A 13991-nucleotide genomic window follows, 5' to 3' on the forward strand; every position below is an offset into this window, starting at 1 on the left:
TTTGGAAGTCGCCTTGTCCTGAATGTATTCTAACAAATCATCACTGATTCTTGAAATTAACAGGGATTTACAACGGCGATCTTGCTTCTTACGAGATTTGCCTTTCCCTTTCTTCGACGCTGTATCGTTCGTGGCGTCCTCAGTTGTTTCGTCCAAATCTACATCCGCTTCTATTTCGATGCACTTTTGGAGTTCTAGCTCCTCCAAAAGAGTTCGCATTCGAAACTTCCACTGCGGATAATTTGCACCGGTCAATAGAGGAACACGCGCCACTTCACTTTCACGATCCATTGTCTTTCAAATTAATTTCACTTTCATCAAACTAGTCACTTGTGCACTGGGCCCATAACCTAATGTGATATTAGTTATGGTTAAATAACGTGGAACGCTAGATGGATGAAGTTCAGTTTCCTTTTATTAGGTCTTCTCTCTTTTGAATTCAAGACACGACAGACTATTTTACAGTATTTACATTTGGTAAGGTACGCTCACCTTTTTCCGATTTGACAGCAACGTCAGGTTGCGTCACTTCATCATGTGGCGGACATTGTTTATCCCAACAACAAACTTCGACACGGAATTCGTTTGAAATGTTTTCCCAGTCATCATTTCTTCGGGTAATATGTTTATAGTTGGGATCGGTGCGATCCCAGAGAGAAGGATGCTTCTGTATGCACTCAATCAGCATGAGTGCATCTTCTTCACTCATTTGAATTGTCGGGAAATAATATTTATCATGAATTAATAAATTAATCTTCAGCCGCATCATCTCCTTTTGATTAAAGACAAAGTGTGCTCAAACTGTGATAAGCAGGTGTATAAGTTGAAAATGTCCGGTTTATTACGGGTGTTTTCGGCAATCAAGAGTGGTACTTTTGACCTCAACGACAAGAACCATCCAGGACCAACGAAAAAGTTTGATGACGCATACTCAACAAAAGTTGAGCAGAAACATTGAATGTGAAACTCACCACTTATGGGCAAGATCCAGAAGCGTGAAAAATGGGTTCACCATGAGTTGACCGAAAGACAGATGGATCATCGTATAGTCTTTCGTGAAATGGAACTTCAACGGTACCAAAGCAAGTCATTTTTCTGATCGGATAGTCACTGGTGAAGAGAAGTGGATTTATTTTGAGGATCCTAAGCGTAAAACATCTTGGTTTTCACTTGGTGAAGCCGCCCCATCCGCTACAAGACCAGTTTGTTTTGGCCGGTGACGATGCTCTGTGTGTGGTGGGACCAAGAGACAGTGGTGTTCCACGAACTTTTGAAACCAGGTGAAACGGTGATTATTACTCGTTACCAACAACAAAAAATTAATTTGATATCTGAATTGATGGAAAAAGGGCCCGAAGGCATGGTAAAGTGACAATGTACCGTCGCACAAGGCTAAAGTCGAAGAGTGGACCATAAAAGACCTCAACTGGGAGATTCTATCACATCCGCCTTACTCCCCAGACCTGATTGGTTCAGTTCATGACCTGTATGCTTCTATAAGCAATGTACTTTCAGAGCAGTACTTCTCCGAATATGAAGATGTCCAAATGGGTCGGCGAATGATTTTCATCGAAGGCCAAACAGTTGTACACTGTATCCATAAAGTCAGTACACAGCAGGCTAAAAAAGACCATTTACTCTGTAAGGAACCAATGTTTTAAGAAAGTAAAAATGAGGGATTGTTTCTGGAACTATCCTCTTCATTTTGATGTAATTTGGCCGCGATACGAGTTTGGGTTTCAGAGATATGGTCAAAATAGAGCCATAGCACCCTAAACACGCACCAAAAAAGTGAGTACACAGCACAATGTTTCATCATGTTTTGTGTTATATTTTGCTTTTGCTTGAATTTTTGGTAGTTGTTTGGGGTTTTATGACATGAAATGTGAACGATTTAATCAGTACAACTATGGTTGATAATAAATTCACTTCTTTGCGGAGCATCGCTCGATTCTGACAGAAAAATCGGTTTTTGATCGCGTACCATACCTAATGTGGTCACGCGGTTAGGCGTACCATACCAAAAACTTGCACTACCAGCACCGAGGCTAGATTTGTGAGCCATTTCAAGGTTACTTTTGCAAAGCTATGCCTGTTTCCGAAGGAAATGTGCCGCGTTTGGGTAACCTTGTGGGAAGCCATATTGAATTTGCAAGCTTGCAACGTTCACTCGCAGGGCGGCGCTACTGTGCAAGCAGTCAATTGATTTTCTGTCTCTTTCTACCTGATGGAATAGATGTACTCAACCAAAACAGCCACCGAAATTGTTTGTTTTGATCAGCGTCAGTTCAGTATCTGTTTGGCTATTTAACTTGTTTCGTGTGTTTTGGCTATTATTTTTGTGATTCAGTGTTAACCATGATTAATCGAGGACCGCATCCTTCAGCTGTTGCCGCATTGTGCGGAAAAAATCTCATTTTGCAAGCACAACGCAGATCCGGTGCCTTTTACAAGCGCGTTGCAAGATTGATGCCGAAATCCGAGACAGCGGATAGCATTGTGAATGTCGTGGCACCAACCGAGTTGTCGGGTAAATAATCTTATGTAGTTAATGTAGATTATTATGTGTAATGTAATAATTTAGTTTCATTTGTATCGGGAATCGAGCTAAACTGATGTATACCATCGTTTTGATTTCATTTTAGTTTCGGTTTCGTCGGACCAATTATTGTTGCCTTCTATCGATTTGCCGGATGAGGAACCAACTGAACAATTGGATCCGCTTTTCTCTGACACTCAGGTATACGAAATGGACTTTGTTACGGACGATGAAGAGAGTAGTGATGAAGAGAATGCGATGGACGACGAGGAAAATTCCGCAGATGACGAAGAAGATGGTCCCGATTATGCCAAGATGCCAGATAAAGAGTGTGTGCGATACTGGGCGTTAACTGGGAACGAGTCGCTTGCAACCGTTGGACAAATGTTCGAGATGCTTCGTGCAAAAACGGATATGAACATCCCAAAAGATCCGAGGATTGTTCTACGAAAAAAGCGGACCATAGATCTTCCAGAGGAATCCATCGAACTAGAATTTAAAGATATAAAATGTAAACTAGTAAAAACCATCGGAGAAGAGGAGGGAGAAATGATATTCTTTCCTTTACTTCGTACTCTTGTCGAATAAATGCACACAAAAATGCAAACTTGTAGTTTTATGGTATTGTATTGTGTATTGTGCTTTCAGTACCCTTGTCATCCTTTGCTTCGGTTCTTCAACATTTACCATAGTTTGTAGCCAATTCATTATGTCCGTTTTATACGCTGGCTCTGCTTCTAGACGCTCATTAAATTGGATTATTGAGTGCCGGGGCTCACCACCTCGATGGCGTGGGTTCGAATCCCAACCGAGACCGGACCCTCCCCTGTACGAGAGGACTGACTATCCACGTACAACAGGGAAACAAGTCTCGTAATCCCTTAACGGGCAGGCATGACCAAGAAGTCGTTACGCCAAGCAGAAGAATCTTCCGCATGATTCCAGCGGTTAGTGGTGTGTTGTCTGATATTAGTTGACTAGACTCCATCTGTTTGCACGAATATATAAATACAAAACTACGAAAGATTTTCTAAACTCACCAGGCGTAACGGAATTAGAAATATGCTTTAGAAAAAGCTGTTTTGGTGCTGGTGGACCTGTTAATGAAGCTATTTTTGTATGAAAACGCAACTAAAGCATTGTTATATTTATGTTTAACTTCAACTATATCTTCCTCTGTGAGGACCAACTCTTCCAAAATCCGACGCTTCTTGGCCGGTCCTAACATGTCATTTGATGCAATATCCATCGCTGGAAACTAAAAAAAAATTGAAGACATGTTATGAAATTGCACTGGGTGAATTTGTTAAAACATTTTTGCTCTATATATATAGGCATAGTATCATCTCCAGTTACAACGGCACCAACGGTTCAACGCAATTATCGTGCATCGCGAACTTCAACGATCACAACCCACCCGGGTTCAAAACAGCTCATCGGCCGTACCAAAAGGTAATTGAATGGAAAAGTACTGACCTAACCAAACTGTCTCTCTCTCTCCCACAGAAATACGAAGCAAGAAAATCGGCCGCTCGCGAACACACGGAAGTATCAGGTGTAGAAATGGCAAAATCACAAAAAGGATCACAATTGCATATGAATATGCAGAAAACCACACAAATAAATCTGACATTTACGAATTTAAATTTTAAATTATTTTTTACCATTTCATAGTTATGATGGTTCAAGGTAGATGGCGCAACTGCCATCGTTTTGACAGCCCGATGCTCGTAAAATGCTTCCTTACCACACTCACAAAACGCTCATTACCACAAACTTTATGTACCGAAAATCCCATCATTGTGATATCACGGTGTCATGAAATACCACTCGTTTTGCTACCGGTGTGGTACGGTCGAGCTCCAGCGTACCATACCAAATGCAACCCAGCACTTTTGGGTTGGCTGACGATGGTGTGCTCGAAAGAGCTCGATGAAGTGCTCGACTTTTCATATTGGTAAGAACTTGTCGAGCAATTATCAGTTAATTTGTGAAGAGCACCTCCAAAAAGTTAATTGATAGAAAATAATCGGGCTCAGCACGGACTCCGATCGGAAAATATCCGTTCGAATCGAGTTGTCAAAGGTCACTCAAGTGAAAAAGCGCGGGAAAAATTTCACTCATCTCCCCTTAAATATGTTCATTTAACTGCCATTTTGAATGTGAACGAAATGAACTCTTTGGGCAAATCCGTTCGTTCCCGTTTGTATGGGAAGAAATCCGCGAGGTTTTAAGCCACGGATTCCCAACGAATTCGTACATTCGAAGGTTCTTATTTTAAAAAAGAGTGTTAATTGCTTTCCCGAGGATCCTATTTGTAGTTTTTTATGAATTTATCATCATTTTGTGTAATTATTGAAATGATTACCAACGACTTTATTTGAAAAGAAAAAATCATCCACTTCATGGAAACACTTGAGCGCCTAGGTATAAACGAAGCAGGAGGCTTCAAAGGAACCTTTGAACATACGAGGTATAAACACACAGAGTTCATTTTTCACCGACCGTCGAACGGATATTTTCCGATCGTAGTCTGTGCTGAGCACGAATAGCATATTTTAGAATCATGATGGAGTTTAAAACTGTTATTATTATTTTTCCGTACCATAATATTGTTGAAACATGACAACTTTACTCCATAGATGAAAATAATGCGCTGCAACTGTCGTTCCAACCAGGCGTTAACAAACAAAAATACTCGTTCTCTTTTCATCGTTTTTTTTCTTTCATAATAATTGATACGATGTATTTGCTTAAACATTTCTACCCGCTCTGTTGGTCATAGTTCTTAATCCAACAACTATTTCGTTTTGAAAGGAGTTATGCAGCATTCAATACGTTGATAAAAATATTCTCATGTTTTCTAAGTCATGAAACAATGTGGTAAAACGAATCTTATTGTTCCAGTATCTTCGTACCAGTTTTTTGGTATGGTACGCCTAATGTAGTCACGCGGTGACGAGCTCATGTGGGGCTCGTGCGTTCCTAATCCCTCTCTTTCTTTCTCACTTCTCTCGCTAATTTGCCTCATTCGAATTTTCTGTCATCCTGCTTTTCGCCTGATTTTAATTTAAACTCGTTTGCGATTCTGCCCGATATGCATGTCGTTGGCCATACTCTCATTCCGTTACGCTCTTCTTTCTTTTTACTTTAACTATTCCTTATCTTTCCTTTACCCTGTACTCGCTCCCTACACATACATTCAGTTTAAACGATCGAGAACATGGCAGCCGGGGCCTCATTTAACCTGTGGTCACAGCTTTGCGCAATGTCTTGCGGTTGCGTTTTTTTCCATGGGAGAGATAGGGGCTGTCATCGATGACGCAAGACCTTGAGGTTTCTGTGCTAAAAATCAAACAAGTTTGATTCTTGCCGCAGACTCTTGCGTTTTTATAAGTCAACAGTAAATATTGTTCCTAGTAGATTTCAATGAGATTGTATGCTCATATAAGTGGTATATTCAAACATTATAGTATAATTTTTGGCAAAAAGCTGTGCTCGTTTGACAAATCAAAAACGCAACCGCATGCGGTTGCGGAAAGCTGTGACCACAGGTTCAGCCTTTATGGTCAGTGGCCTTCTTTTGGATACATGGCAAACGCATCAATAATTTTATATATGCTCGGTGGTTTTTGAGTTGGTTGCAATTTTTGTATTATGCGAAATGCATTTAACGGATACATATTCAAAAGGCTGGATCAAAACGAGCGAATGAATGTCGCTCCGAGAGCGAATTAATATCGAATTCAATGCCTTCCAATCGCTCCAGTTCCGGCCTTCCACCTCTACTTTGGCGGCAAGTTCATCTGTCATTCGGCATTTCAGCGCCATTTGGAATCTGGAACTCGAAGCTTATTGTGTTGCCGAAAATCGTTTTCAATTATGTCTGATCCCACGTGCTTCAAATTTACCACGACTAATAACAGTTTTACGTTAGACAATGGGAAAGATGCTCGTTTGTTGCTGCAAACATTCGGACCAACGTACCAGGTGTTCGTTGCACCCTACGCCCCTGACGTTGTGAACGTGAAATACAAGAAAGCGAGGTAAGATCGTTGATCGATGCGGCTAACCTTACTTGGTTGATACTACAAAAGATTTACACGGAATTCACAGTTCTGCCAAGAATGCGAAGAGGGCATTGGCGGATGATCCAAGCGTTGTTTCTATAGAACCAATGGACAACTGGCCCTTTCATAACCGAAGTGTCCGCACCTTGTCGAGTGAGCAGGTTTGTATTTCCGAAGAATTGAAACTATGGTAATCTTGCTTATTTTGTACTTTGTTTTTTATTCATGCTAGAAATCAAAATCCAGCTCAAAATCGTCTGATCCCGTGTCGCGAGATCGCACCATGAGGGAAGATTTGCTGGACGGATGCGTGAAATGCCGTAAGATTGATGCGGGTTTCATGTGCGGCATTTGTTTTGCTTCGTACTGCAGCCAACAATGCCGCGATGCTGATTTTGCCAAACATCGCAAAATCTGTATGGCGTAAGTAATGGAAACCACCTTCCAATCTAATTTCCGATGTATGTGTATTTCTCTTAAAATGTGAACGTGATTGTTTAAAGTGAATAATAACCCAGTTCGAAGTCACGCAAATGGAGGTTTGGGTAGTGAAGTAGGAAAGCCTAATCTCCAAGAACACCAAAAACCCGACACAACTAAACTGTGGTTTGCTAGCTGAATTCCCCACTTTCACACATCGTTTGCATTCAGGAAATAATTGTTACTGTTGCAAATCGTTTTACGCGAAAGTAAATTTTGGTCGCTTGTGGATGCGCCACAAATTTAGTGCTTTATTTGGCGATCGATTTGCAACTTGAATGGAGCCTTCCTTTACAATTCTCCCGCTTTTATACTCCTACCTTGGGTAGGCGTAATCCTTAATCGGTGTAATCGGTGTAACTACACCGTAGTTTGCGCCGGCTTGTTGACGAATGTCAGCAGTATCAACCCTACCTTGTTTCCATTCGTGACAATTACCATTTTCTTAGTTGTTAGGGATTCTATGGACATTGGAAACTTTTTAAAAATATGTTGTAATGTTTCTCATTGCCAGACCCTTGTTAATAAAACATCGACCGCACCCAAGTTTGTACTCCGATGGAGCTGCTAATGTGGCCGTGTCGAATGGTCCCAAGAAAAACCCGACGACAGAGATACGCGTACCGCAAAAAAATATCGAAAACGAGCCACAAGTAAAGCAGCAGCCGCAGCAAGAGCAACTCCAAAAAACAAAACAGGATTTGAAAGAGCTACAGAACAAACCGCAAGCTCCGAATCCTCCGGAAAAAAAGTCGAATCGTGTTGCCGTGCCGGAGAATACAAAGAAAGCGGTGCAACAACAACTACAACAGCGAGAGCAGAACCAGGGGCCCAATCCTACACAAGCATCCAATGCTTCTCCGCAACAACCATCCTCGACGCTATTGAAGAGAATGCAAAAGAAGGCAGCGACGACGAAGCGGACCATTGCGTTCGATCCTTTCCCGCCGGTTGGCAGCAAGGTGGCCATTTCGTCCGTTTCGAAGAAATGGCTGCACATTCACGAGGTGTACGGTGGGAATGATGATCCGTTCCTGAGTTACATAACGCGTTGCATGAAGCATGCGGATGAGATAGATGAGGAACTGCTGCAACCACCGCAAGAGGGTGACATTGTGTTCGCTCCGTTTGACGGTTATTTCTACCGTGCCGTCGTCACGAAGGTCGAGGGATACAATGGTACCGTGGTGTTCCCTGATTTTGGAAACTTGGTAACCCTCCCTTGGCGCAAGATGAAGGAAATTCGCGACGCTTCTGTGAAGTATGCCAACTGCCTAACGCATGCCGTTGCCCTTCGTGAAGGAGCGCCGTTTACAAAGGTTGTGAAACATTTCCTCAACGAGCTGGTCGAGGCGCACCAGTTTGAGTTAATGCTTGTGGAGGACGGTCCCACGTCGGGTGTTAAAACGGTGGAGTTGCGTCACGTCGAGTCACAGTATCTTTTGGGCGCCAAAGTGCGTTCCATGACAACCCCACGGCAGTGAAAACGATCAAGCTCGAGGCAACGGATCCTGCAACGTACAAACCCGTTTACGAAAGTGAGGTAAGTTTTTCCTTTTTTTCAATTACCTCTAGAATGTGTCTACTTATTGTCGGGTCTGCTGATAATTAATACTGTCCTTGATAATACAAGTCGCAAGAGATGCATCGTGATAATACAAGTCGCTTTCTATTTTAGTTCGATGAAGCTTCCTTCCGGTCTGACATTCAATAGCAAGAGGAACAAGAGCTCGTCATAATGGAAGTGTCCGAGTTTGCCACCAGCCATCAGGTTGGTGCAATCTTGGCCAATTCCGAAGCTGCTTTCGCCAACATGATGCGGGAGTGCCAAGAGTACGGCCAGTTTAATCGGAACGAATACTTAGGAGAGCCCGAACATAACTATGGATGTTTGGTAAACTTCGAAGGCGCCTGGATCCGGGCGGTCAAGCTAACTGCGGACTGTGAAAATCAATTCTTTTTGATAGACCTGGGACTCTTTTCCCAGCTTGACAAATCGTGCCCCAAGCGCCGATACACCTCAGGGCTCACAAGGAAGCTTTTCTGTTCGGAATATCATATAGAAAAGTAAGTGGTGATCTCTCATTCAGATTTTTTTACCTGAAGGTATGGAATAATTTTTCGTTCTTATCTGTTTTTTTTAGATACTGGATTTCTTTATGAAGGTTAAAGCAAAGGTGTACTTGGATGAAGAATCTGAACTATTTCGTATGAAAATCATTTCTATCATTAATCGTTAAACGCAGAAATCGTAAAGCATTTTAATGGCATCATTTTCTTTGTTTTAAATTTTTATCGTTTAACTTTAAATTTGATTTATTCACGTAGAATTTAACATTTGCTCCATAAGGTTCGTTAGGGATATAAGGATATTAAATGAAATGACTATTAAGAACTAAATGAAATAATTATATAGAACGGAACAAACAATAGCGCTGGAACTATTGACTATTGACAAATAAAAAAATTAGACTTGAAAGCGAAATGAAGCAAATTTCAGCATATCTTTGTAATCCGCTGTCGCGTGCAGAGCCTATTTTTATGACGACAATGCTTCAATTATTGCTTGCCACTGCTAGGTTATTGACACAGCCGGTTTAATTTTGTGAGTCGTCCCAAAACGAACGGCAACGAAACGAAGCGATACTTTGGATGAGCTCGTTACTATTTTTCATGGCATTAAAGTGTCAAACACTATCGGAAAAGTAAGCACTAATGGTAATGGTGGTTCGGTAATATTAAGTTGGCGGTGATCATCAGTGCGTGCGTGTCGAAAAGATCGAACCGGCGACGATGTTCGATCGCGTTTGGAGATTTGCTGCTATTGGTGGCGGTGCTACTGGTACTACCACTGCACTTTGGAGCGAAAAGAGCAAATTGCTGGGATAAAATTCGGAATCAAATGTTTTGCAATTTTTTCATTGTAATATCGTGTATTACTATTACATTACACGAAATTATGCTGTTTTTGGACAATCCTGCCAGGTGGCGCTGCAAAAACCACATATTTTTGGACTGTTCTATGGGTGCATTATTTTTTCAATCTTTTTTTTATATTAACTTAAAGTTTTTTTTTCAGTTTGATTAAAACAAGCTAAATTTACTACAAAGTTTCATTCAAAATATTGTTATCTGGAAAATAATTGATATTTAAAGCATCTAACGCAAACATAACGTATCCTAACTAACACATACTATCTGAATATTCTGAACTTGTACCATCATCTTCTTGGTTTTTAATTGGCAAGGGTCTGTTACTATTTGAGGAACTGTAATCTACGAAGAATGTTTTTACTGCGTCTGGGTATGGGATTCGTTTTTTATTTTTCAACGATTTAGCCAGAGATATTGTTGAAATGTATGGATCGGATGATTGTTATGCTCTCATAAAAATGTCTTTAATATTGAATTCTCGTTACATTTTACAATTTTAATTGTAAATAAAAATACAGGCATTTTGTGCCAATTGTAATTATGTATGTATCTTTGCGATGTAGACTAACAGTTTTTGGATTTAAAGGCTGTGAACAGTTGATGGCTATTAAAATATTTCGAAACCTTTCTATAAGTTCTGTTTCTATTTGCAAAATATCGCTCAATTTTTCTATGTTTGAATAAGCCCAACGACAAACATTTCCCGTCGTACTAATTCCACCAACTTGCCTTGGTTCATCTACTTTAACACCAAATTCCTTGTACATCTGTTCCAATATATTTTTTTCGATCATTGTATATGTTTTATCATTTTTAGTAACCTTCGATTTTTTAAATTCAATTCTGTACGAAACACGAAGCAGGCATTCGAAAAATCGCATCCAACAGTGCAGTGGAGATATTCCATAAGATAAATTCTCAGGATTTGAAATAAATCCATTTTCTAAGTGCTCATTTCTGTTGGTTTTGCACCACATATACAACATGTTTGTATAGACAGAGTGTCGGTGCCAAAATTTTTCCATCAATTAAACTCGTATAAAATGAATAGTTTACCGCCATATAACTTGCTCTCTTTTTCTCAAACTCGATTACAATGGGCCTGCGAAACCTAACACTTTGGGGCATCAAGTTTATCCAGATGATGAACTAATGAACGAATGCCGGATAGGCGTTAATGCCGATACTAGTAAATACACTGTCTGATGCAGTATTTTCTGCGGAGCCATGAAACAGTTGATTGTAAATGCTGTCTCCACTAGATCCGTCAATGCCCCACGAGCGCAATAATACAACGCTTAGTGAATCACACAAAGAAGATGAAAGGTGCCGCAAGATTTCTGCCTTTTGCATTTCAATTAATCTACACGCAGTGTGATTCACCAACTCTTGAAGATTAACTTCAACTTTTACAGGTAAAGGTACAAACAGAACAAAATGTTAGTGTAGGGTACATTATTAATAGGAATTTGGGGTATAAAAAGATGGGTTTGTGAGCTGTAGAACAAGAAAAACCGACCTAATACATTCAAAGCAAACCAACCAAATTTCATTCTTTGCCATTGACTTGGCTTGTCTTTACCCTTTTACGTGATGTTCAACCACTACCCTGCTTCACATTTTTACGATATGATCATCGGTCTATATTTCATTGAATGAGAATTTCATATATTTCTTACCACACATGATGCTGCATATGGCATAATGGAGACGCCTAGTAGGTGATAAACTATAAGCTTCACATATAAAGTACAGAATAACGTAAAGATGCGCGCGTATGCGCAAAAAAAACTATCATTTATTGTTACAAAACATTCTAGACTATCAGTGGGTATGCATCAGTGGGTATACAATCTTTCACAATCCTTAGCGATGGCGTAAGGTTAAAAACAGAAAATTGAAAAAATTTCCAGGAGTTTTGCGAAACAATGCTTAATATTTTGTGACATTCAATTTCAATTTACTTATACTGTCAACAATTACAAAGCATGATAATATACCTTTCCACAACTGTACTTGAAATTCGATTCCGGCCATTATTATAGGAGTTTCAGACCTTCAAAGTTGATGGATTTTTTTCAATTTTTCACGCAATTTTTTTCACAAATCTTGACGGGCTATTTCTCAGAACCTGGAAGAACAGAGGCTCTATTTTTTGGGTCATTTCTTAGTTTCATCTTGTAGTTTAAGAAAACATATTTCATTTTTCTGAAATCCAAAAATGAATTTTTGATTTTTATCCCGGCTTCGCTCCATCGTGCACTGCCAACGATCCTTGATGCGGTAGTGCGCAGTGAGTCGGACAATGGGACGGCGCGGCGGTCTGCATGCATGCAGACATTGGTTTCCGTTTGCCGTTCCACTGCAGCTGATCGATCGTGGTTTGAACATTTCTGTGGCGGAACGCACCTGGGTGACGGGTAGATCCTGACGGCGGCAGATTGCGTGATTTCGTTGTAAGTAGAGTGTTACGATTGCTGATGGTTGATGCATCAAGCTCTGTCTGCTCGTCTGTTAAAAAAAGTTACTTCAATAACAAGGTCAAGTAACACGTTCTTCCATTTATTTGCTTTAATATAAAGATGTATTTTTTTAACAAAATATACCGGTGGACTAATTTTAAGAATAAAGGGGAACTGGGTATACTAACTGATAGAAGCTGGTGATTGATTTGGTTGTTAATATAAAAAATAATAAACTTTTACTGTATCAGTTAATTTGTGAAGCATCTCCAAAAAGTTCATTGATAGACAAAAATAGTATATTTTAGAATCATGATGGAATTTAAAACTGTTATTATATTTCCATGCCATTATATTGATGAAACATGACAACTTTACTCCATGCATGAAAATAATGCGCTGCACCTGTCGTTCCAACCAGGCGTTAACAAACAAAAACACTCGTTCTCTTTTCATCGTTTTTCTTCTTTTATATTAATTGATACGATGTATTTGCTTAAAATTTCTACCCGCTCTGTTGGTCATAGTTCTTAATCCAACAACTATTTCGTTTTGAAAGAAGTTATGCAGCATTCAATCCGTTGATAAAATTATTCTCATGTTTTCGAAGTCGTGAAACAATGTGGTAAAACGATTCTTATTGTTGTTATTTGCCTGTAATTACCATCTGTAACCGTAAACTGCTGGAATCAGTTTGAATATATAAGGTGAGCAGGACAAAGCTTAGGGTTATGGCTCCCCAGCGAACGTCGGTACACTGAAAATCGAGCAGTTTTTTGCCTTTTTCTTTCGGACCCCCCGATTTCCGCTTAACGGGGGGTCGGATTACACGCACACAACGTTGAGTCAGAGGTGACACGCACACCAAGCGCGCCAGGCAAAAAAAGAGCAAAAACATAGTTGCTCTCTTATTCCGCTCGCTACTATGCTCAGCCCCCACTCTTTCTCACAGCTCGTCTTCAATTCTCATCAATGCGTCTTTTTCTACTATTTAGTCGTCATGTTGTCTCGATAGGATAAGTCAGTGCAATAATCACTCTGGGCTATTTGTCAGTTGGCGATGCCCGAGGTTTAACATCCAATATTAACCTAGGAGGAATGGACATCGTTTCCATGACGTTCCATTCTCTCTCCCATCATGGCGCACTACTTTGCTCCGCTCAGGTGTAAGCACGGATGGTTTCGCTCACAGCTGTTCGTAGTCAATGATATGAATGGTGTATGTGTTCGATGCATGCATGGGGATTGTTTTGATTGCGGAATGAAATTGCGTGAAGCTAATGGAATGAAATTGCTTGCATGAAACTAAGTAATTTCTTTATTTGTCGTTTTCCTTCTTCATTTTCTTTGTTATTCGTACGTTTTACTATAGAATTGAATGAATGAAAGAACTACATTAAAATAACGATTAAAAATTTATGAATTGCAATGGGTTGAAATATGGTAGTACTGCGTTATCACATTAGCACAACAACCGCAATAAATCCGTTAATCGCTGTATGCATG

At 40.1% G+C, this 13991-nt stretch overlaps 1 protein-coding gene across 1 annotated transcript; it reads left to right on the forward strand.

Moving 5' to 3' along the window:
* The first annotated feature begins 2327 nt into the window (after positions 1-2327).
* On the forward strand, positions 2328-9789 carry LOC131269385 (uncharacterized). Its single transcript, XM_058271733.1, has 8 exons — positions 2328-2530; positions 2646-2868; positions 6466-6585; positions 6656-6770; positions 6842-7032; positions 7604-8632; positions 8768-9156; positions 9234-9789. Exons 1-6 carry the CDS (start codon positions 2359-2361, stop codon positions 8571-8573), a joined length of 1791 nt encoding a protein of 596 aa, XP_058127716.1. The 5' UTR covers positions 2328-2358; the 3' UTR covers positions 8574-8632; positions 8768-9156; positions 9234-9789.
* Positions 9790-13991: the final 4202 nt, after the last annotated feature.

This window comes from Anopheles coustani, chromosome X (genome assembly GCF_943734705.1).
Source record: "Anopheles coustani chromosome X, idAnoCousDA_361_x.2, whole genome shotgun sequence".
Lineage (NCBI taxonomy): Eukaryota > Metazoa > Arthropoda > Insecta > Diptera > Culicidae > Anopheles > Anopheles coustani.

Excerpts from the sequence above, each read along its gene's own strand:
- LOC131269385 (XM_058271733.1), top strand. The coding sequence starts at position 2,359 with ATGATTAATCGAGGACCGCATCCTTCAGCTGTTGCCGCATTGTGCGGA. Across the intron at positions 2,531-2,645 it reads GGCACCAACCGAGTTGTCGG|TTTCGGTTTCGTCGGACCAA; the intron begins GTAAATAATCTT and ends ATTTCATTTTAG. Across the intron at positions 7,033-7,603 it reads CATCGCAAAATCTGTATGGC|ACCCTTGTTAATAAAACATC; the intron begins GTAAGTAATGGA and ends TCTCATTGCCAG.